This window comes from Oncorhynchus clarkii, chromosome 28 (assembly GCF_045791955.1).
Source record: "Oncorhynchus clarkii lewisi isolate Uvic-CL-2024 chromosome 28, UVic_Ocla_1.0, whole genome shotgun sequence".
Taxonomy (NCBI): Eukaryota; Metazoa; Chordata; class Actinopteri; order Salmoniformes; family Salmonidae; genus Oncorhynchus; species Oncorhynchus clarkii.
In genome coordinates, this window is record NC_092174.1 from 11467876 (window position 1) to 11492216 (window position 24341).

A 24341-nucleotide genomic window follows, 5' to 3' on the forward strand; every position below is an offset into this window, starting at 1 on the left:
TACAAACCTTAGTCCTACGAAAGCCAATAGGATGTCTTGTATTCCAGTTGCTAAACCCGAGTGGGTAACGTAACAACAGATTCCCATACCGTGTGTGTGTTACCAAGCAATTTTATTGTACCAAATAGGCTATAATACAAATGCAAAACTTTGAATGTAGCCTTATATGCATCAATACTTTTTATTGATGATATCTGAAAGAAAAAAGTAATGGATGATAATATTCTTGGTTTGTAACGCCAAAATCAGTTTTTTGTTTATGTGTTGCCATGGTGTTTCTTTCAGTTTTTTGTTTATGTGTTGCCATGGTGTTTCTTTCAGTCCAGACTTAGGGGGTGGAGAGTTTTCTTTAACCTTCAACCGAGATGACCTTGACAAGTGGACCTCCCTAAGGGTGATGAGTATGCCTACGCTATCTATGACAGCTCCCTGTCACTTAGCGGAAGAATCACTTCCATAAGCAGCATCGACACCAAAACATCTGGGGTTCCCTCCATCTCCCCTAGAGAGCTGCTCGTAAGCTCTGTGGCCCCTCAGGATTGAATGCTTCTGGTATAGGCCCCACTGCAGCAGCCTATGGTGATGTGCTGACCACTGGTGGAAACATGCACTCCTTCGAAGTAGCCTTGTAGCAGGGGAGACCAAGGAAACTTTGAACACCTTAATCTCGTAAATGTTTTGGCATTCAGATCCAAAAAGTAATTTTCGGAATGCTTCTAACAATGGGCAAATATGGAAGGTTTTGTTCAAAACCAAAGGGGTGCGGTCAAAAAGTGATTGAATTCAAGTAGTTTACCCTAGTGGTTTAATATGAGAAAAATCCACTGTGCACATACAATTAAACTGACAAGTAGGCTACAATACTAGAAATGCATTTAAAGTATGAAATTGCATTATTCTTAGTCTGTTCTAATGTTACAAAAGATTTCAGAGTCATTAGAAAAGCATCTGCCTGTCAAACTGTTACTGGAGGCCATGAAACGCCCTGACGTTTCAGACCTAAATTATTCTGAGACATGACTCAAAGACCAGGCATAACATTTTATTTAAATTAGCATAAACTAGGCTCACACATGTGTAATAGGCTACAGTAGTCTGGCGTAGCCATACTCGTTGTTTTCATGTACCCTAAGTGCTCGATGAGGCTAATAGTAGCCCTAATAAAATAATCTTAGAATCTGTCATAGGCTATGGAAAATATTTGAATATATGGTAATAAATAAATGCATTAACATACAGTACAAGTCAAAGGTTTGGACACATCTTCTCATTCAAGGGTTTTTATTTTTACTATTCTACAGTAGCCACCCTTTGCCTTGATGACAGCTTTGCACACTCCTGGCATTCTCTCAACTAGCTTCATGAGGTAGTCACTGTAACGTAGACGCTGGGAATCGGGAAGCAAGTGCAGGTGGGGAATTTAATAATAAACAGAACAAAACAAGAAACACGAGTAGCGTACAGACATGACAGTCAAGACTGCCTGGGGAATGGAAGTAAGGTAGTGACATATAGGGGAGGTAATCAGTGAAGTGATGGAGTCCAGGTGTGCCTAATGGTGAATGCCAGGTGCGTGTAATGACTGGTGGTTAGTAAACCGGCGATGTCGAACGGCGGAGGGGAGGAGCAGGAGTAGACGTGAAGCATGGCTCCAGCCGCAGGACGACGGCTAAGATGGAAATCACAGATGTTGGGGCCCAAAGTGTCCTCCACCGGAACTCAACACCCCTCCCAGTCCACCAGGTACTGGTCCAGGGGAGCAAAGGGGTGTCATGGGGGACAGCATCAGCCAGGGGACCAGGAACCACCGGAAGGGAGACATGAAATGAATGTGAGATACGGTAGTCACTGGGATGCTGTAACCTATACGTCACCTCACTGACCTTCCTGAGAACCTTGAGAGGCCCCACAAACTGGGGCTCAGGTTCTTGCAGGGGTGGCAGAGTGAGAGGTTCCTGGTAGAGAGCCAGACGCGATCACCAGGACGGAACATGGGCGCCTCACTGCAGTGGTGATCCGCCTGTTCCTTCTGGCGACGGACAGCACGCTGGAGCCTCACTCCAAACGTCTGCATGCCGGAACCAGTCGTCCACCACAAGGGCCTCGGTCTGGCTCAGAATCCATGTAGCCAGGGCCTCGGTCCGGCTCAGAATCGATGTAGCCAGGGCCTCGGTCTGGCTCAGATTCCATGGAGCCAGGGCCTCGGTCTGGCTCAGAATCCATGGAGCCAGGGCTGGCTGACAACCCAGGACACACAAGGGAATAAGCCCGATGGAGGAGGAGTGACGTAACGAATTCTGGGCACATTTTTCCCAGGGAAGGAGGAGAGAGAAAAAGGACCCACTCCCCATGCCGGTCCAGGTAGTGACTCCTCAGAAACCTCCCCAGCTCCTGGTTAATCATCTCCACCTGCCCGTTGGACTGATGCCGGTACGCAGAAGGGAGGCTGGTTATGACCCCCAATTTCTCCATGAAAGCCCTCCATACCTGTGACGTGAATGGGGGGCCACGGTCGGACACAATGTTCTTTGGAAGACCTGCTGGAACAGTGCCTCAGCAACCTAGAGAGGGGTAGGGAGACCAGAGTGAGGAATAAACCAGCATGATTTAGAAAATCTTTCCACAACCACCGGAATGGTGGTGAAACCGTCAGAGGGGAGATCAGTAACAAAGTCAAATAACAGATGAGACAAGGGATGCTGAGGCACGGGGAGGAGTTGCCCTGCTGGAGCGTGCCAGGGAGACAGTTTGGGCACACACAGAACAGGAGTTGACGTAACGAGTAACGTCCTGCGCCAAGGTGGACCACCAATACTTTTCAGAGAGTGATTGTATAGTACGGGTGAGGATGGCCAGCGACGACAGCTGTGTGCCCAGGTCAACAGTCACTCCCTTACCCCCATGGGAACGTAGATGCACTCAGGAGGACAGGTAGTGGGAGCGGGTTCCCTCTCCAGAGCATGGCAAATGTCCGCATCTACAGCCCCTGTAGGGAACAGGAAAACAGGTCATCCTGCATTCAGGTGACCAGTCCGTGATTCTCATCCTCGACCATGAGATAGTGGGGTTATGGCGTTGGTGCCATGGGAGGCTGAGGATGATCTTGTGAGCTTGTGCACTAGTGATGAAGGGGATGTTTCCCTGATGAAGGGACTCCACGGCGAGGGTGAGTGATGTGGTGTGTGTGATGGTTCCGGATCCTAGTGGCCGATTACCAAGGGCTTGAACCGGAAAGGAGAGCAGGTATGAGGGGATGTTCAGAGAGGAGGCAAGGGTCTGGTCAGTAAAGTTCCCCACGGCACCAGAATCCACTAGCGCTGTAGAAACAGTACATGAGGGACAGCCAGCTAGTGTGAGCAACACTATAAAGGGTTTAAAAGAAACTGATGAAGATCTAATCTTCCACCTCTTGGGGTAGGTGTGAGTATCCTACGACCGTCCCTCTGCTCTCTTGGATCCCGAGTTGGGACGTACCGGACACTGCTGAAGCCCCCCCTTGACCACAATAGAGACAGAGCCTCAGCTGTCTCCGTCATGGGGAGGCATGTGGCCCCTACCTCCATAGGTTCAGGCTCTGCTACAGTGTTCACTGAGGGAGGGAGAGAAGTGATGTGGGCACCGACGTGCCCGAAGTAGATTATCCAGCCGGATGGCCATCCCGATGAGTGCATCCAATGAGAGGCTGTCATCATGACATGCCAGCTCCCATTTGATGCACAAAATAGAGGGAGCACTGGAGTAGGTAGCCACGGCATATGAATGGGGTTCAATCTTTTATCCGGGAAAGACCCACGGGCATCACTAACCTGGGCAGACTGATGTGCTGGGTCAACTGGTGGCAGAGTATCCTCCACTAGTGGAAGGCAACGCCTCTCAGGCCTTTCCAAGACATTGAAGAACATCTTCCATAGCCGTCCCCAGTTGCGCTAGCTGGTCATGGTGCTTACGAAGTAGGTATCCCTGTTTGTCGACCGTCTGGGAGATGTCCTGATTTCCCGCTGCTTCCATTTGGTGAGGCAGTATTCTGGAACATAGACGCTGGGTGTCGGGAAGCAAGTGCAGGTGGTGCATTTAATAATAACCGGACCCTGGCCCAAATGAACAACCACAAGTATCATACAGACATGAAACACATAGTCAATACTGCCTGGGGACTAGAACTAAGGGAGTGACAGATATAGGGGAGGTAATCAGTGAAGTGATGGAGTCCAGGTGTGCCTAATGATGAAGCACAGGTGCTCGTAATGATGAATGCCAGGTGCTCGTAATGATTAGCAAAGTGAAACAACTGTCCATCATTACTTTAACTTCTTGACGCTACCCATCCTTGTAGCGGGATAATTGTCATTAACAACCGCTGAATTGCATAGCGCCACATTCAAAAATATTACTAAAAATATTTATATTCATGAAATCACAAGTGCAATATTGCAAAACACAGCTTAGCCTTTTGTTAATCCACCTGCCTTCTCAGATTTTGAAAATCTGCTTTACAGCGAAAGCAATCTTTATCGATCGCTCGACAAAACATTATGTACACTTAGCATCAAGTAGCTTGGTCACGAAAATCAGAAAAGCAATCAAATTAATAATTTACCTTTGACGATCTTTGGATGTTTTCACTCACGAGACTCCCAGTTACACAATAAATGTTCCCTTTGTTCCATAAAGATTATTTTTATATCCAAAATACCTCAGTTTGTTTGTCGTGTTATGTTCAGAAATCCACAGGAAAGAGCGGTCACGACAACGCAGACAAATTCCAAATAATATCCGTAATGTCCACAGAAACATGTCAAACGTTTTTTATAATCAATCCTCAGGTTGTTTTTAAAATATATAATCGATAATATATCAACCGCAACTGTCTTTATCAGTAGGAGAGGGAGAGGCAATGGCTGCCCAAACGCTGTTGCGCGAGCAAAACTCATGCGAACACCTGACGCGATGTTATCTTTCTCGCTCATTTTTATAAATAAAAGCCTGAAACTATGTCTAAAGACTGTTGACACCTTGAGGAAGCGATAGGAAAAGGAATCTGGTTGATATCCCTGTAAATGGAGCGAAGGCAGGCTATGGAACATGGAGCTTTCAAAATAGAAGCCACTTCCTGGTTTGATTTTCCTCAGGGTTTTGCCTGCAATATCAGTTCTGTTATACTCACAGACAATATTTTGACAGTTTTGGAAACTTTAGAGTGTTTTATATCCTAATCTGTCATGTTTGTGCATATTTTAGCATCTGGTCCTGAGAAATAGGCCGTTTAACATAAAATAGTGCCCCTTAGCTTCAAGAGGTTAAGACATGAAGGTCAGTCAATGCGGAAAATTTCAAAAACGTTGAAAGTTTCTTCAAGTGCAGTCGCAAAATCCATCAAGCGCTATGATGAAACTGGCTCTAATGAGGATCGCCACAGGAAAGGAAGACCCAGAGTTACCTCTGCTGCAGAGAATAAGTTAATTAGTTACCAGCCTCAGAAATTGTAGCCCAAATAAATGCTTTACAGAGTTCAAGTAACAGACACATCTCAACATCAACTGTTCAGAGGAGGCTGCGTGAATCAGGCCTTCATGGTCAAATTGCTATCAATAAACCACTACTTAAGGACACCAATAATAATAAGAGACTTGCTTGGGCCAAGAAATACAAGCAATGGACATTAGACCAGTGGAAATCTGTCCTGGAATCTGGAACTCCAAGACTGTTGGAAAAGCATTTCAGGTGAAGCTTGTTGAGAGAATGCCAAAAGTGTGCAAACTGTCATCAAGGCAACAGGTGGCTACTTTGAATTGAATTGTTTAATACTTTTTTGGTTACCACATGATTCCATATGTGTTATTTCATAGTTTTGATATCTTCACTATTATTCTACAATGTAAATTTGCAAGGGTTATTGACAACGGAAAATGTGACGATCTCCCAGGCTCCTAAGCATGTGTAGGGACCAGACAGGACACATATTTAGACCAGACACATATTTAGCCCCTTACTTTTGTTGGCACAAATCTACCTCCATACTTCCATTCATTTGTCTGGGTTACTTTCAGACGAGTCCGGAGAAAACCATTGGGTTCCTGAGTCTCCCCTTTCCATAGAGTGGCCATATAATCTTTTTCAGCCAAACCGTTCGGAAGCACCAGACGTTTTCACGAAAATACAGATTTTCAGGATTTCTCATGGTCTGACAAATAGACTTAAGGATTTAACAGATGAAGGAGGGAGCATTTTGATGAGTGATTTTCAGGTAGTTAATGTATTTGTAGTTTATAGGATATTGTATTTTTCATTCCGCACAGTAGGCGGCTGCGATACAACTTAGCCATAGAACCCCCAATGAATTTTTTTTTTTTTTAAATGGCCAAAGATTTTTGTAACTAACCCAAGATAGACCATAGGCTGTCGTTTACAATGGGAGCAAATTAATCATAGGGTGTGTTAGTAGATAGCCAGAAGTACATTTACAAACGCACCCATAGTGGGCAGAGCCAAGCACGCGCTAGTGAGATCATAAGGTTCTAGCATTTATTAAGTGCTCGTGTGCGATAACAATTGGCCCTTGAATTCCTTCTAAACAACGCATTTTTGTTTTACTTTGGCAATGGGTAAAGTCTACAAAATATAGCCCACTCTGTTTGTTACAGATTCTAGTGTTGGAAACTGTGTGGAGATTTGCAGAATGTCTGCCAAAAATCCATCTCGCTTCATCTTCTCCAACTGACTGCCACTGGGCTTCCTCTTATCACTTTACAGCTACCCTGGGTACACTCTGACTTCATCATCGACCGTGGAGCATATTTTGTGGCGAGTGGAAACGCCAACTTCTGGTTGATTTCTAATTCATTAGATAATTCTTTAGTCAAGGTATCAATTGAACCATCAATTCTTACTGATCATAAAGTTATATTCGTATCTTTAAATGTGAATGGATCTGAAGTTAAACTGAATCGGAGTTATTGGAAACTCAATAGTAGACTGTTGGAAGATTATAATTTCAAGATGGATGCCAAAAATATTATACAAGACATTTGGAGGAAAGCCCAACTCTTTAAGTCTTATGGGAAATTTTGGGAATTAATGAAGTATGAAATAAGACAAACAGCCACGAAGAGAGGTAAAGAAATTGCTGAATTTAAAAGATTAAGGAAATACTTTCTCTAATCTCTATGGAGGACCTTGATGAAGAAGCAAAGGGTCAGTTATTCTCTTTACAACTAGAAATGGACCGAATGTATGAAGAGAAAGCAAAAGGGGCATTTGTAAAATCAAGAAGGAGATGGTTGGAGGAAGGTGAAAAGAATACAAAATACTTTTACAATTTAGAAAGAAAGAATTCTGAATTTACATCTGATCATAAACTCAATATAGATGGCAAAGAAAATGAAAACCCCAAAGATATTTCAAAATATGTTTCAGAATTCAATGGTAAGCTTTATACCAGTAATGGCTGTCCTACTAGTGACATATCTGCCTTTCTAGACTCTGTCAAAGACTGTGCAAAATTCATAGATGAAGACTTCCAAAAGTCTTGTGATGAAATTATTTATATTAATGAAATAAAAAAATGCATCTGCAAGTTAAAGAAAACAAATCTCCAGGGAATGATGGCATTATCAGTGAATTCTATAAATATTTTCAGGAGGATATTATTGAATTTATATTTAATGTTTTTAAGGAGGCAATTGATTTAGGGGTCCTGCCTGTTTCCATGACACAGGGCCTAATTTCTGTAATACCCAAACCAAACAAAGATTCTATGATGTTAGAAAATTGGAGACCAATCACATTAATGAACAACGATGGAAAGATACTTGCATCCATCTTTGCAGAAAGACTTAAAAAAAGTATTGACCAAATCATTGACGATACCCAGTCTGGTTTTATGAAGGGCAGACATATATGTAATCGTATTCGACTAGTATTGGACTTGATAGACTACATTGAGCACATTATGGAAGATAGCTTTATTTTATTTGTAGACTTTTACAAGGCATTTGTAAGTGTAATTAAGACACTTTACAATAATAGTAACAGCTCTGTTAAATTATCCCATGGAACTTCACAAAGATTCAACATTAGACGTGGAATTAAACAAGGATGCCCAATTTCTCCTTTCTTATTTTTATTGGTCACACAAGTTATGGAACTTCATATAAATAAGGATAGTTTTAGGGGTATTCAGATACAATACAAAGAGATAAAATGTTCACAATTGGCTGACGACACCACAATTTTTTTTAAAGATCATAATGAAGTCAAGAAACCTATTGAGTGTATTAATGCCTTCTCACATGTATCAGGTTAATCTCTGAATATTAGGAAGGTGAATGATTTGCATTCAAAAGATGTGACTTAAACTCAGTATGTAATATCCCTGTAAAATATGTGATCACATATCTTGGTATTACAGTTAGCAAAGGCCAGAAAGAAAGGGCCAACTTAAATGTCTCTCCTATTGTAGAGAAAATTGGAAAGAGATTTAATTCCTGATTATTAAGAGATCTGTCTTTATCTGGACGTGTACTTTTATCAAAATCTGAAGGTCTGTCCAGATGAGTTTATACCTCCCTTGCCTTGGATGTTCCTCTGTCAGTGACTAAAATGGTTGATACTAAATTATTTAACTTCATATGGAGGAATAAACCTCATTATTTAAGAAAAGCGATAATATGTAGCACCCAAGGTGAGGGAGGGTTGAATGCTCTGAATTTTAAAACCTCTAATATAATATTTAAGATTAAATGGATACAAAACTATTTAAGAAATAAGGATTGCATCTGGAATATCATCCCTAATTTAATATTCAAACAAATTGGTGGTCTAGAATTCTTACTCAAATGCAACTTTGATATGGGTAAAATCCCTATTAAGCTTGCAAACTTTCATAAACAAGTACATCTAACTTGGAACCTCATGTACAAACACAATTTTTCCCCTCATAGGTATTCAATCTGGAATAATAAAGACATAAAATTCAAAAACAAGTCTTTGTTTTTCCAGAACTGTTTTTCCAACAACATTATTTGGGTTAAACAATTATTGAATAATGATGGACAACTATATGGACAAGTATTTATTTGAACACACAATGTTACATTCACTCCTGAGGAGTATCAACTTGTTGTTAGAGCTGTCCCTAAGGTGCTATTCTTCTTTTAGGAGAATATAACAGTACTCCAAGTGCAACTGTTGAGGATTATGTAGCCTCAATACAACTAGAAGGAATTAACATTTTAAACTATAAATGTAATAACATGTATATAAGGAAACTATGTCAATATATTACTACTCCCTCTGCTAAAATGTACTGGAATGCAGCCCTAGGACAAGTGAACTGGAACAAAATGTAATTGTTATCTGGTAAATATTGCATATCTAATAAGGTGAAAGAAGTATCATACAAACTCATTCATAGAATCTACCCTGTAAAGACCTTTATTATACACAGATTTAAAATAGCTATTGATAACAAATGTGTATTTTGTGATTGTGACCCAGAGACTCTTGACCATTTATTTTGGGACTGCTCTTATGTCAGAAGATTTTGGTGTGAGTTAGAAGATTTTATTTTAAAAGAAACAACTATTAATGTTAATTTCAAAGACTCTGATATTATGTTTTATTTTGAACCAAATTATATGGACCCTGATTTAACTTTCATTGTTAATTTGTTTATCTTTCATGGAAGATTCTTTGTCCATACAATGAAGTGGGCAGAGAACAAACCCCTTTTCACATGATTTAAGATAATTTCAAAATAATATTTCAATTCTATCAGTAAATGTAAAAACAAAAAGAGCAATATACACCATAAAAGTATTTAACAAATTGAAAATTAATCTTGATATGTAATACCCCTGTCTGTCTGTTAGGTATATGTACTCTTGTTTGTATATCTGTTTTTTTGTATTTGTTGTGTTGATAATAAAAAATAAAATACAAATAAATAAAATAAAAAACGCCAACCGGATACTTCATATTTATACATCCGGAATTAAAAAAAAAAAAAAATATGCATTATACAGCCAGTGAAATATTTGACTAGTATCTGTAAGACACATTTCGATTGGATGAAAAACGCAAGCCAATCATAGCTCTGGATGGAAGGAGGCTATTTCGCAATTCGATTGCGTTCATGGTTTAGAACCTGTGCGTTGATGTTGTTTCAATGTCAGTGAAAAATATCGTGAATATTATATATAATGAATACTATAAGGTCGTCGGTTTACCGGTTTCATGGAGTGATATGTTCCACTAGGTAATTGCGTTCTTCAAATGAATATAAAATGGAATGCTTGAGAAGTCATGGCAATGTATTTTGAGGTTCAACCTCGGCAAACTAGCGCTAGCTAGGCTAACTCTGGATATGTACACCTTAACAGTACATTCTTGGGCTAGATCTGTACCTAAATGATGCTGCAGCAGTGTTGCAGGCTATCTTTGCGCGTTTGATTGTGGCTTCGACTGTAACGAAGCTAGTTTAATTACACCCACCACTCCATATCAAATACGTTGCTTGTGTGATTTAATCAGGCTGTTCATTTTCATCAAAAGCCAAGTATGTTGAATAAAATGTTAATTTGAACTTACTATCATTTAATACGCCTGTCCAGATGCAGGTGGTGAATTGGAATTTAGAAATTGCTCCATTACTATTTTTTTTATGAAGTAATTTAACGATGTGCATACCGCCAGCTTTTCTATTTCAAAACACCCACCTGTCTCATTGTTTGAGACCGGCATAGTAAGTTAATATGATTATTTTTCTCAACATTCTGGCTTGTTAGGAACATTTACCTGATTTTGCACGCCAATGTAACAATTAATTGTGAATTACAACCTGATAAATCAGACAAATATTGCCTACTTGTATTTTCCTTCCAATGATTTAACTTTGAGTGAACTAGCTATCCATGAACACATTCTAACTAACCCTTATGACCAAGTCTGCTTTAAAAAGCCAACTAAGCTAGCTAGTTATAAACTTTTACAAACCAACAGTCATATTTTCCTAAAGCTTGAATGCCTTAGCACTCTGCTGAATAGTTTACATGGTTAAATCATGAAACTGACATTTCATACTCTAATTATCCAGCAGGAATTTTGCACTAGAGCTTCCAGGATCCAGTGGCGCCCAGCCGCGATCACTAAGTGGTTGGGTTCTGTCCTGGGCCAGTGTACCTCCCCTGACCTCTCGGTGTGGTCCTCTTACATCACAGGCAGAGGGGGCAGGAGTGTTCCAGCAACTCCCCTGGCACCACCAGCAGGTTCGCACAGGGAAGCGGGGCACAGAGTACCAGCCCAAGAATATAAAGCGGAAGCGGACCCACGGCTGGATCAAGAGGATCAGCACGCAGGGTGGCATCGAGGTGATTCTCCGTAGGATGCTAAAAGGACGGAAATCCCTCTCACACTAACCACCCAATGGACTATTTTGTCAGTAAACTTATCGAAGTTGTGGTGCAAAGGTGCCCAGGTTTTACTACCATGTGGAAGATGCCCCAAAAAATAGGCATGAAACGTGGCACTGCCTTCCAATTATGTAGGCAACACCATGCACATTTACATTAAAACATTCCAAACAGTCCCTTTACAAGTAAGAATGTTGAATAAACTTAATTGAACTTACTCTATTGATTGTCTGTTGTGTTGGTAGAAATTTTAGACAAAATATCCACAGGAAAGTATTATTAACCTGACTTCGAAACGTCAGTCTCTGTGTGTAGCAATCAAGATTTGTTTGCTCATGACCAAAGGCACATGCACAAGATGGAAGTACATGCACGTGATGCATGCATGTAACCAACGTCTGCAAGTGTTGACATGGTTTTTCGCATTTTCCAGGAGATATACATTTCAACGGCAGTACCTGCGCTCTAAAAAGTGGGGTAAACAACACTTTCCTATGTATATTTTGTCAAAAATGTTGAGTGGCTGAAGCACCAACCACACAGACAACCAGTAGAGTAAATTCAGATGTCATTTTATTCAACATTCTGGCTTGTAAGGAAAACTTGATGATTTCACATAAAAGTCTGATTTATTAGGCAATCTAAGAACCTGCAGACTTGTTGGTACAGTTTTGAGTAGAGCTGGATGTCTGAGTTATTGGATATGTGAAGGCAGCAGTGGCGGTCAGTGCTATTTAAGATGAGGGAGGAAGCAAAAAATTAATGAGCGTGGCCTTATTTCTATTACTCCATGTTGGATGACTCATTCGTATTCCATTCACCCAGTTCAGTGTAACAGCGATAGCTTTAGGCTAAACATCATGAGGTTGCACAACCTAGCCTATGAATGAAAGTTTACAATGTAGGTGCACACAGGTCGAGAGAAAAATTTGACGTGACAGTGACACACCTTGCACACTCTTGCCTGCATCTAGCTGATATATATATTAGTCCAACAGTTGCAAACGAGTTTCTAATGAACAAATTCAGTTATGTTTATCCCCTTTCCGTTTTTCAACAGAATCGGTGGAATAAATACACCCCTGATCAAGCGTAAACACAGTTCACTTTCATAGCAGCCACGTTGTATTCCTTCTCTCATCTATACACTCTCCTCTCACCTTTTCCCTTCACATCAGCCGAAAAAAACCTTTCCAAGCCAAACCATATAACCACTACACACAGCCTACATCTTTGTCACCATATTAGCTAAAGTAACGTCATAGTCAAAATAGCCAATAGAACTAACACGTTAGTAAATCCGCTACAATCATTCAGTAACGTTACAGTGTAACGGGAAAAGTGTGACGGGAAAAGGTAAGCAGTCTAGCACTTACACTGGCGGGCCACGGTGGCAATAAATTAGTCAAACCAAAAGCTTTCCATGACTTGGAAGAGTTGTGTTGGATAGTCATAGCCAGCTAGCTAACGTAGCATCCCACTGTTTGAGTAGGCTAAACTAGCTAGCAGCATTTTCTAGCTAAGTAAGTGAAATTGAAAGTGAAACAAATTGACAATCTCTCTCTTGCTTCTTCATTTTGGAAGAAATACATTGTTCAAAACGGTTTAACTATTGTCTTTCTCTGTCTTTGAGTCAACTACTCACCACGTTATGCACTGCAGTGCTAGCTAGCTGTAGCTTATGATTTCAGTACTAGATTTATTCCCTGATCCTTTGATTGGGTGAACAACATGTCAGTTCATGCTGCAAGAGCTCTGATAGGTTGGAGGATGTCCTCCGGAGGTTGTCATAATTACTGTGTAAGTCTATGGAAAGGGGTGAGAACCATGAGCCTCGTAGGTTTTGTATTGAAGTCAGTGTACCCAGAGGAAGATGGAAGCTAGCTGTCCTCCGGCTAGACCGTGGTGCTATCCTACAGATTGTTGTTGAGGCTACTGTAGACCTTCATTGCGAAACAGTATGTTTTAATAAATTATTTGGTGAAGTGAAAATATTTAGTATTTTATCAAAAAAGCATAACTTTTTACATGTTTTACAGTTTTTATTTTAATGAAATTCACTGAGGAGGATGGTCCTCCCCTTCATCCTATGAGTAGCCTCTACTGGAAGGAAGATGAATTTGCAGATGTATTTGACCATGAAATTGATTCTCAATGTCTTTCTCATCTATTTCAGACTCAATCTTGGAAAGGCTTGGTAGGTTGGTGCAGTAAGTCAATTTAGCTTAAATGGCATAGGGAATCAACTGTGACAAAAGTAGTTTTACTTATGCACCTGTCAACATGCAGTGGTGCGGTTGAACTAGTTCCTGCATTTGAATATTGGACTTTTAATATGTAAGTGGTGGGATATAAGCATCTGTGCTGCTTGTGTAAGCTATTTAGTTGCTGCGAAAATAAACACATCTTCGGACCTTCATACCATGCTGATACACAGTTGTCATTCAAATTTGTGTCTTGCTCAAAAAAAAGCACTGTGTTTCAGGGGGGGAATAAGCATTTTTATTAGCATGAGTGAGTGTTGTTGGTTGAAATCAGTGGGGTTGGAGATGATGGAAGATCAGAAAACCATGGTTAACATATTTTATATCTCAATGTCTGTGTTAATATCTCATTGTGAAAATAATTTCACAAACTTTGATACTGAATAACAAGGAATTTGTGTGCCATGGCTAGCTACTGCTTATCACTGCCTCTCCGCCATCAAATCACGTGACGGGATCTGGAGCCCCTCTTCCTATTGGCGTGCTGGTTTCTCGTGTAAAAACTAGTGACCCAGTGAGCATTGTCCTTTTACGACCGTATATCCTCTCCTGTAGCCAATGGAGCACCAGTCAAGAAGAGGAACGCCCATACACGGACGAGCAACAAATATGGAGTATATGGAATTGTTATGCTAACTTGCGTGCTCTATAGCCATCAAGTATGCTTGATTATTCGATTCAACATAGTTTGATTATCTCAAACCTAATTTCACAAAAAAAAACATAATTATTTTATTGTGTCATAGTCAACCCGAACTTGTAAACAACCAGCGGTTTCTTAGCTACGACAAAACACTGTCTAGTAGCAAGCTAGCTAACGTTAGTGAGTTGCTAGATAGATGTAACGGGTTGTCTAGTTAGCAAACTGGTGTTCTTGCTAGCTTATAGAATCCTTGTAAATGACTAAGAATTGATGCACACATTCCTTGTACTTTGTGTAATCTTGAATATTTCAGATAGCAAAATACGCTGTACAGCGTTGGCTTTAATTACGCTAGTAAACTACGCAGGTTCGTGTTACTGTAGCTAACATTTTCCTCGCGCATCAGCTAACGCATCATCTTTTAGTCTGTCTTTCTGTGGTATAAAGCCACCATGGATAAGGTAACGTCTTTTTCTTTTATATAGCTTTCAAGCTAAAAAAATATGTTTACAGTTGACTGCTAGCTAACTAAGTTACCTTTTTTTTGACTATGAACTAGTTCAATTTTGGCCCTGTGTTTACTTGTTCGTCATCAAGCTGGCTTAGCTAACAGAATATGACAGCTAGAAAAAATAACGTTTAATATTATATGCTTAACGTTATGTTGTCCCTTGATAGCTACTTATCTAATGTATTATCTAGTTAGCTAGGCCAATGTAATTTAGGTAGGTACAGCAATTGTTCAGTTGGCTACCCAGGAAGATATTTCCCAATCCCAATGTTCAGAATTTAAGTATCCTAAAAAGCTAGAGTAACGTTAGTCAGCTAGGTTAATTTCTCACATTTTGCAATCTTTCCTAAACAGGCAGAGTTTTTAAAAGGACTACCAGTCTACAACAAAAGCAATTTCAGCAGATTTCATGCAGACTCTGTCTGCAAAGCGTCAGTAAGTGTCTTCCTGCCCTTAGTTCTGTATGTCAAAGAAATTTCACCTGAGAGCATGAATTGCTAATGGTCAACATAGATATTGAATTTAGTGTCAAACAATGCATATTGTAATTGGACTTTATATTTCTCGCCTGTTGTTTGGGTTAGTCAGTTAGTGGACACATACTTGATTTAGACTTCATCACCTATTTCTGTCTGTCTTTCAGAACCGGAGGCCCTCTGTGTATCTCCCAACTCGGGAGTATCCATCAGAACAGAGTGAGTGTCCCATCAGATTCAAACGATACTCTGTTCTCACAGTATATGCGTGCTAGTGTGTACTTCTGATCTGAATATTGTGTAGTTTGACTGATAAAGGTTAACATTATTGATTAGCCTGAAGACCCAACGTTGAATTGCATTGGATTCAATAGAAGGATAGTTTAACTTAACTGGTTGTCCACGTGGTTGGTCCTTTTGCAGGTATGAATGTGAGACAATATATCCACAGGAAAGTATAATTACATCAACTTTTCAAAGCGCTGGCAGTGTGTTCAGATTTCGATCACCTGAAGCATGAGCAGAACCATGTATACATGTGCACGAGCTCGGAAAGTATGCATGTGTCTCGTGCATGTATTTTTATCACCTGAAATGCATGCTTCAGGTGATAGTAATCTGAACACATTACCAGCGGTTGAAAAGTTGACTTAATTACACTTTCCTGTTGATATATTGTCTCTCATTCCTACCTGCAAAAGGACCAACCACATGGACAACCAGTAAAGTAAGTTAAACTCATTTTATTCAACATTCTGTCTTGTAGAGGATACTTTCCTGATCCAAATGCTCATTGGTATACAGTACCTGTCAAAAGTTTGGACACACCTACTCATTTAAGGGTTTTTCTTCTTTTTTTTAAACTACTTTCCTCATTGTAGAATAATAGTGAAGACATCACAACTATGAAATAACACACATGGAATCATGTAGTAACCAAAAAAGTGTTAAACAAATCAACATATATATTGAGATTCTTCAAAGTAGCCACCCTTTGCCTTGATGACAGCTTTGCACACTCTTGGCATTCTCTCAACCAGCTTCACCTGGAATGCTTTTTCAACAGTCTTGAAGGAGTTCCCACATATGCTGAGCACTTGTTGGCTGCTTTTCCTTCATTCCAAAGTCCAACTCATCCCAAACCATTGGGTTGAGGTCGGGAGATTGTGGAGGACAGGTCATCTGATGCATCACACTTCCTTGGTCAAATTGCCCTTACACAGCCTGGAGGTGTGTTTTGGGTCATTATCCTGTTGAAAAACAAATGATAGTCACATTAAGCGCAAACCAGATGGGATGGCGTATCACTGAAGAATGCTGTGGTAGTTATGCTGGTTAAGTGTGTCTTGAATTTTAAATAAATTACCTGCAGTGTCACCAGCAAAGCACCATCACACCTCCTATCTCCTCCTTTCTTGACATTTTCCGATTTGACTGACCTTCACGTCTTCAAGTAATGATGGGGTTCTCTTTGCTTATTTGAGCTGTTCTTGCCCTAATTTGGTCTTGGTCTTTTACCAAATAGGGCTCTCTTCTGTATTCCACCCATACGTTGTCACAACACAACTGATTGGCTCAAATACATTAAGAAGGAAAGACATTCCACAAATTAACTTGTAACAATGCACAGCTGTTAATTGAAATGCATTACATGTGACTACCTAATGAAGCTGGTTGAGAGAATGCCAAGAGTGTGAAAAGCTTTCATCAAGGCAAAGGGTGGCTATTTTGAAGAATGTCAAATATAATTATATTTTGATTTGTTTAACAGTTTTTTTTTTTTTGTTACTACATGATGCCATATGTGTTATTTCATAGTTTTGATGTCTTCATTATTATTCCACCATATAGAAAATAGTCCAAATTAAGAAAAACCCTAGAATGAGTAGGTTTGTCCAAACTTTTGACTGGTACTGTAATTGAAATGGCCACCTGTGTAATCCGTGCCATACGAATTCTGAACATCCGCAGATAAAACTGCTTTATGCATATATTCCAATTTCGGTATTCAAGTGTGTTATTTGCTGACCCAGCAAAGTTTATTACAGTATAGAAAATAGTAAAAATAAAGAAAAAACATTTGAATGAGTAGGTGTGTCCAACTTTTGACTGTTACTGTACATTCTCTTGTGATTTATATTGTTTTTTGATCTGATATTTTTTCTTATAAGTCATTGTTACAGAGAAGACAAATATCCTATTGAGATATCTTCACCAACAGTGGGACAAAAAGGTAAAATATTGGGAAAGTTGATACCTTCCTAATGCATTGTTTCTTCACACGATATAGACACTGTATTGCGGTTTATTGTAGGTCAGCTAGTTTTCCAACCCCTCTCTGTATTTTGTCTCGACAGAATGCGGCCAAAAAGCGGGAGCAGGAGCAAGCGGAGGGAGAGAACACTGCACCCCCGCGGAAAATTGCCAGAACCGACAGTCGGGAATTAAATGAGGACTCATAGAGTGCTGTACACACACAGAACTACAGATAAAGAAGCACACAGGCAAAGTTGCATTTGACAGACAGGACATACCACTTCCTACATCGTACAACATGATCTTGGGATGTTGACAGTTTTGTCTTTTATTTACTTTAGCATTTTTTTTTCTTCCCTTAACTGTCCTTTTTTAAGTCTTCGATTGGCACATAGCTGAAAAGCTCTGTCTTCATAACAATAACATTACCTCCTCCACCCTAGGACTCATATTTAATTGTTGCTTGACCATGTTTTTACGTGAGGAGCATTTTCAGTGCCCTTGTTTGCTTTCATTAGTTTACTTGTACTATATGTGTATTTTGACCTGCATGATTTACAGTCATGTCCATTTAATCAATTAGGTTCTATGCCATTTTATGTACATCCTTCTGGGCTTGGAGTAAATAGAATATTGTCTCCACAGTAAATAGAATATTGTCTCCACAGCCTCTTATTTTAGTTTGAGATAAATACGGTGACGGCGGTATACCATAACACTGAAGGATGCTTGTGAGATCCCCAACAATTATTACAGTTACTGAAAAGGAAAGACTGTGTATAGACTTAAGATTGAATTCGTCTCAGGTTGTTATGGGGAATGCTGCCTCAGAAGGCTGCATTCCTAAAAGTTTTGACGTCTCCTAGTTTGAGTGATTGAATTGCCTTAATGGAAACGTTTCTTGATCAATTAAGGACCATCCCTCTGTTTACATTGTGACAACAGTGGAGGAAATGCACACACACTGAGTTAACGAGGGGATTAATGGTGTGAATATGGAGGATGCTCCCACAGGTTCATATTGGGGCAAACCCTTTTACAGTATAAAAACAGACCAATTTTGCAGCACGATGCTCGATGTTTGTCAATGTGCATAACCGTTGTTTCCCCGTAGACGTGCTACAATCTACCACTAGCAGCTAGATTGTCGTCACATCTAGAAAAGTTATCTTGATGCAGATAAGTGTCTGGATAGTATAGGGAAGTGGACTTACCTGACTGTTAACATGGCATGGCTCCACAAGTAAAAGCATAGCTGCTGAGTTGCAGCTTAGCTCAATCGATCTGTGTGAACCTATAGGATACGCCTTGCTAAAAGGACTTACCGGTAAGTCAATATGTGGGGTAAATGTGCCATTCAGGGGTATAGAATCTTGTCTCAAAAGTAACCAGCTGATGTTAAACTGTTAATGTGGGGCATAGTTTGACAAATGTAAATACTAAAATGGGGCGTATTGTTCCTGATATGCTCTCTATATCCCTCTGTTGCTATTTACAATGATCTGGTAGTGTAGTTGTGAATCCTGTCAAACTATGGGCTGTGTATACATGGTTTGTTTCCTTAGACCATTATCAGGTAATAGTTCAAGGACTCGCAGTGTCCAGAACCTTTCGATCATTAGATAATCATATCTTACCTGAAACAGTCACACTTAATTCTTGTTTGAAAGCATGTACAGTATAAACTCTGCAGGCCATATGTTTTAGGTGGCGTCGGCTCATCTTGTTTGAGGTGATCTTGAGGCTGGCTGACGATCAGCTACCATTATGTTCCTTGGTGATGCTAGCTGTCTACATGTGTTCATGTTGAGAATTCTTTCCACAGGTAGACAAGTGTTGTTTTTTATTTATTTTTTGATAAAGTAAGTTAACCTTAATTAATAGACATTGTGTGCTCTGATTTAAACTGTGTGAATGTGGGACCTGGCACATTCACACAGTTAAAATCACAGCACACAATGTCTATTAAGGTCATCACGCTGTTTACTATTGAGAATTGAACGAAGGAGTGCTTCATCTTACTGTATAAAAAAAACGAGCACATTCTCAACATTAACACGTAGACAGCTCGCACCATCAAGGAACAGAATGGTAGCTGATCGTCAGCTAGACTGAATTCATATGGAAATGACCCTCTGAAAAGATGTTCTCAATAAAGTTACCTGGGTATTGTGTTGATTTGCTTGTGAATGTTTATTTCTACTGAGCATCCGTGAGGTATGTTTTTTTTCTCATGTTGGAATTCACTGAAACATATTTCGTATACACACAAAGGTGGCTAGTAAATAATCTAACTACAGACGGTAGGAATAGGCAGGCTACATGACAAAGAAGTCGCCATGCTAGCTCATGTTATATGTGCGAATCCCCTCCTACCTGTCTGCAGTGATTACGTTCTCTCAACCAAACGGACCACTAGAGAGGAGTTATTGACTACAGTACCAGGTCGCTACATCTATCGAATCATCATGTTACACCGTCTGAAGCCCTTGTAACAGGATTGCTTCCGTCCCTCTCCTGGGCCTGAACCAAGGACCCTCTGCACACATCGACGACAGTCACCTTCGAAGCATCGTTACCTATCACTTTGACAAAATCTGCGGCCCTTGCAGAGCAAGAGAAACCACTAGGCCTACTTCAAGGTCTCTGAATGAGGGAAGTCCCCCGATTGAAACGCTACTAGCGCGCACTGCTAACTAGCTAGCCATTTCACACTGGTTACACCTACAAAGACCAAAGACACAATCGATTCAATAAAAGGTCATCAGGCTACCCTCTCCTTGTGTTCTGGCAGACATATCCATTGCCTTGCCTCCTACCCAGACTTTAAGCTACACTACATGATCAAAGTATGTGGACACCTGCTCATCTAAAATCTTATTCCAAAATCTTGGGCATTAAAATAGAGTTGGTCCCCCCTTTGCTGCTATAACAGCCTCCACTCTTCTTGGAAGGCTTTCTGCTAAATGTTGGAACATTGCTGCGGAGACTTGCTTCCATTCAGCCAGAAGCGCATTAGTGAGGTCGATTAGGCCTGGCTCGCAGTTGGTGTTCTAATTCATCCCAGAGGTGTTTGATGTGGTTAAGGTCAGGGCTCTGTGCAGGCCAGTCAAGTTCTTACACACCGCTCTCAACAAAAAAATTCTGTAAGGACCTCGCTTTGTGCACGGGGCATTGTCATGCTGAAACAGGAAAGGTCACCCCCCAAACTGTTGCCACAATGGCGGTGAGCTTTACACCACTCAATCCGACGTATGGCATTGCGCATGGTGATATTGTGTGCGGCTGCTTGGCCATGGAAACCCATTTCATGAAGTTCCCGACTAACCGTTATAGTGCTGACGTTGCTTACAGAGGCAGTTTGGAACTCGGTAGTTTGTGTTGCAACCAAGAACAGATGATTTTTATGCGCTAAGCGCTTCAGCACTCAGCGGTCCCATTCTGTGAGCTTGTGTGGCCTACCACTTCGCAGCTGAGCTTTTGTTGCTCCTAGATGTTTCCACTTGTTGCACTTCACAGTTCCACAATAAAAGCACGTACAGTTGACCAGGGCAGCTTTAGCAGGGCAGAAATTTGATAAACTGACTAGTTGGAAAGGTGACATCCTATGATAGTGCTCTTCAGTAAGGCCATTTTACTGTCAATGTTTGTCAATGGAGATTGCATGGCTGTGTCCACATACTTTTATATATATATAGTGTATTCGATTTTATATATTTATCATCCTTGGTGTGGTAGAATGTGTTCAAAAAGTGATGCGTTACATTTCCTCTGGTCTCATGAAGTTTATTGGAGTGTGTTTTGCATCGACGGTACATTCACTATTTCATGTGCTAAAATAATTAATAGAAAAACAAAGTTAAGAAAAATAAAATATCTTTCAGTCACCGTGAATGTGCTCATTCTGTACTATTGCAGGAATATAAGATGTCTTTGGCTTATAAGGTGCTGAATAAGACATTTATTTCAGGCATGCAGATGTTTCGCCATGCTTTTTACACATCAAATCTGATGAATGGAAAGACAAAATATGGGATGGAATAAACTGCCATCCAGATCTTATCGCTTCATGATGATCAGAACCACAAGTCATGCAGTCTTATAACTGCATTTAGTTGTGGTACTAGGGAGGGCCTCATTCAAGGGGGTAAACTGTTGCAATTTGTACATAGTATACACTTAGGGTGTCAGTATATAGAACAGATATAGCCTATATTTACTGTTATATCATTTGGATGTTGGAGAATGAACCCAAAACCTGACCTTACATTCTGACCATACATTACATTTTAGCTTATTTAGTTTATTCAGTATGACCTAAACCATGTTGATATGTTAACAAGAATAACAAGTTATTGTTCTCTGAATCCCTTTCTTACATTTTACATGATGATTGACTAACACTTGGAGCCAGAAGTGTCAGTATCGTTAGATTGTCTTGTTTGTTTCTCTCCTCTCGCTCTCAGACGAGGGTAACAACTCACCTGAGGGAGTTGTATTCAGGTCCTGCCTGGTGGGCTGACTGTTAGGAGTCGTTTGGGGGGTAGCATCGCCTGGTTTGGACAGCTGAGGCCCGTTCGCACACACCACTGCCCCCTCTGATCTGCTAAAGCTGAACAGCTTCCCTGGGCTGAAGGTCCTGTTGGGGGACTGGGACCTTTCCTGGTTCACGGACGCAGCCGTCACCACGGTCCCCGGTGCTGGTGTTACCGACAACGGCTCCTTCTTCAACTCCGGAGACTTCCGGAACTTGAAGCTGAGGAAGCCTGCTAGTTTGGCTTCTCCCCCGGTTGGGGACTGAGGAGAGAGGGCCGTGCCTGAGGAGAACTTCCCCTGCTGGGGGAAGATCTGCTTGAGCTTCATTACATTGCTGTTGCCCAGCAGAGAGCTGGGTCTCTTGGGCTTGTCCACAGGCTTCCACTGGGCCTTCTCATGGTGGTGCTGTTTGTCAGCCTTGTGGTACTCGCTTTCCTGCTGGGCCTCAGTCTGGAGCTCCACCTGACGCTGAAGCTCCTCCTCCTCAAGCTGCCTCCTCAGCTGTTGCTGGGAGTGCTGCTGGGCCTGACGCTCGTGCTTCTGCATATGAACAAGGTAATACTGTATGTATAATATGTGGCAGAAAGAAAACAGACTTGGCAGGCAACACTATCTGTAACCACGTTCCCATCCACAGTTTTTATGCGAGTAAAGTCATATATCATATATTATATCATAAGTTTCAGTGTAATTTTCGAAATGCTGGCAGATAATTTGTTAATTCGACATGATGGGATCATTTTGTGTCGGTAAAATGTATTATGCTGGAAATGGCGGTGGAAATGCCTTTATACTTAAACATTAATATAATAACCATCACATCATCGTAAATTTGGAGACACCCGATGATATGGTATGTGGTCCTCCCACTACGACTCGGGAGACAGTTTATTAGGCCACACTACAGTTTGTTAGGTCCGCACTACTCGCTGCCATTTCCGACTCACTCTTCCACGCCCAAACTCCAGCCATGTCTTCCTTCAAAAACACAACAGCCCAAGAAAGTCTTCTTCTTAGGCCTTGGATATCATTCACCGTTTAGTCCACTTTTATCCATGGATTAGCAACATTTTACTTCTCATTCTGAACAAGTCATATGACATTACATGCATGCACTTCCGTCTGCTCTGGACTTTACATCGAGAGCCATGATTTCCTCTCGACAGCTGCTCTTGACGTCTTTCCTACTTCAAACTTTGAATTTCGGCGGATTTTAGGACAAACATCAGTGGTGCGTGAAAACATCCCCATAACATGCTGACCACACCACTCTCATTACGTGTGTGAGCATTGCAAAATAAATGTACAAAATACATGTTATTCAACAATTTCATCCAAACTGCTCGCGAGCGTCTGCATAGCCAGGCGCTACAATATAACTTGGTTCTATTTTTGACGCTTGACACGCTGCAAGTTCCGCCTCGCTGCAAGTCCCGCCTCTACCAACTCCTCATTGATTTAAGGAGCATATACCCATGTGGGTGATTGAAAGCTGAACTGAGGTCCATACTCTAGTCCAGTTGGTGGTGGCAATGCACCTATAAAGTCCACAGAAGACGACTGAAGGAGGAGAGATTATTAGAAACTAACAAAATGTCCCCTTTTTTCTGTGGATTAACTGTTGGAGTAAAAAACACACAATTTTGACTCAAAATGGGTCAAAATTCTACAAATATCCTGGACAAAAAGGACCTTGTGCATTTCAGGTAAAATAACACCCTAATGTTTATATCCCAGGACAAATTAGCTAGCAACAGCAAGCTAGCTAGCTAAATTACCATGAATTTTTAATGCATTTCGACCTGTCCCCAAATTAATATAGTTGGTTCAGAGTTCGGTTTGATATTTCAACCTGCGTGTCCTGATCACGTCTGGTGTAGGTGGACAAAATCAACATGCGCGCGAGCGGTCTGGTCAGCATGTTAGAGTAGAGTGTTCGTTCTCCGCTGATCAAATTTGATCAACTAAATTGTCAAAAGAGCAGCACGGCATCTTGCCTTGTAGAGCTGTTTAGTACAGATAACTGTACAAAACAAAACGATTTGGCCCTGTCGCAGAATGCTTCCTTATGACTGCATGTGATAATATAGCCTACTACAAGGGATTTTATTAACCAGCTTCATGAGGTAGTCACCTAGAATGCTATACCAACAGTCTTGAAGGAGTTCCCACATACGCTGAGCACTTGTTGGATGCTTTTCCTTCACTCTGCGGTCCAACTCATCCCAAACCATCTCAATTGGGTTG

General features: G+C 40.8%; 2 protein-coding genes and 1 pseudogene across 5 annotated transcripts in view; 2 read left to right on the forward strand and 1 right to left on the reverse strand.

Moving 5' to 3' along the window:
- The first annotated feature begins 5560 nt into the window (after positions 1-5560).
- LOC139387507 (uncharacterized) lies at positions 5561-13840 on the forward strand (annotated as a pseudogene).
- Positions 13841-14176: 336 nt separating this feature from the next.
- On the forward strand, positions 14177-19736 carry LOC139387508 (DET1- and DDB1-associated protein 1-like). Of its 4 annotated transcripts, none has more exons than XR_011629178.1 (6): positions 14177-14776; positions 15181-15261; positions 15470-15521; positions 17474-17535; positions 17660-19290; positions 19654-19736. XR_011629178.1 is itself a non-coding variant. In XM_071133770.1 (5 exons), the coding sequence occupies exons 1-5, from the start codon at positions 14768-14770 to the stop codon at positions 17762-17764; spliced, it is 309 nt and encodes a 102-aa protein (XP_070989871.1). In that variant the 5' UTR covers positions 14196-14767; the 3' UTR covers positions 17765-19736. The 4 variants fall into 4 exon arrangements, 2 of the variants coding, with proteins under 2 accessions (XP_070989871.1, XP_070989870.1); XR_011629177.1 differs by having other exon boundaries at positions 14223-14331; XM_071133770.1 differs by having other exon boundaries at positions 14196-14776; positions 17660-19736.
- A 2218-nt stretch (positions 19737-21954) lies between these two features.
- LOC139387226 (anoctamin 8a) overlaps positions 21955-24341 on the reverse strand; it is a 31159-nt gene continuing 28772 nt past the window's right edge. The window contains exon 17 of the mRNA XM_071133324.1: positions 21955-22634. Within this exon, the coding sequence (XP_070989425.1) occupies positions 21987-22634 (648 nt within the window). The 3' untranslated portion in view covers positions 21955-21986. The remainder of the gene's footprint in view (positions 22635-24341) is intronic.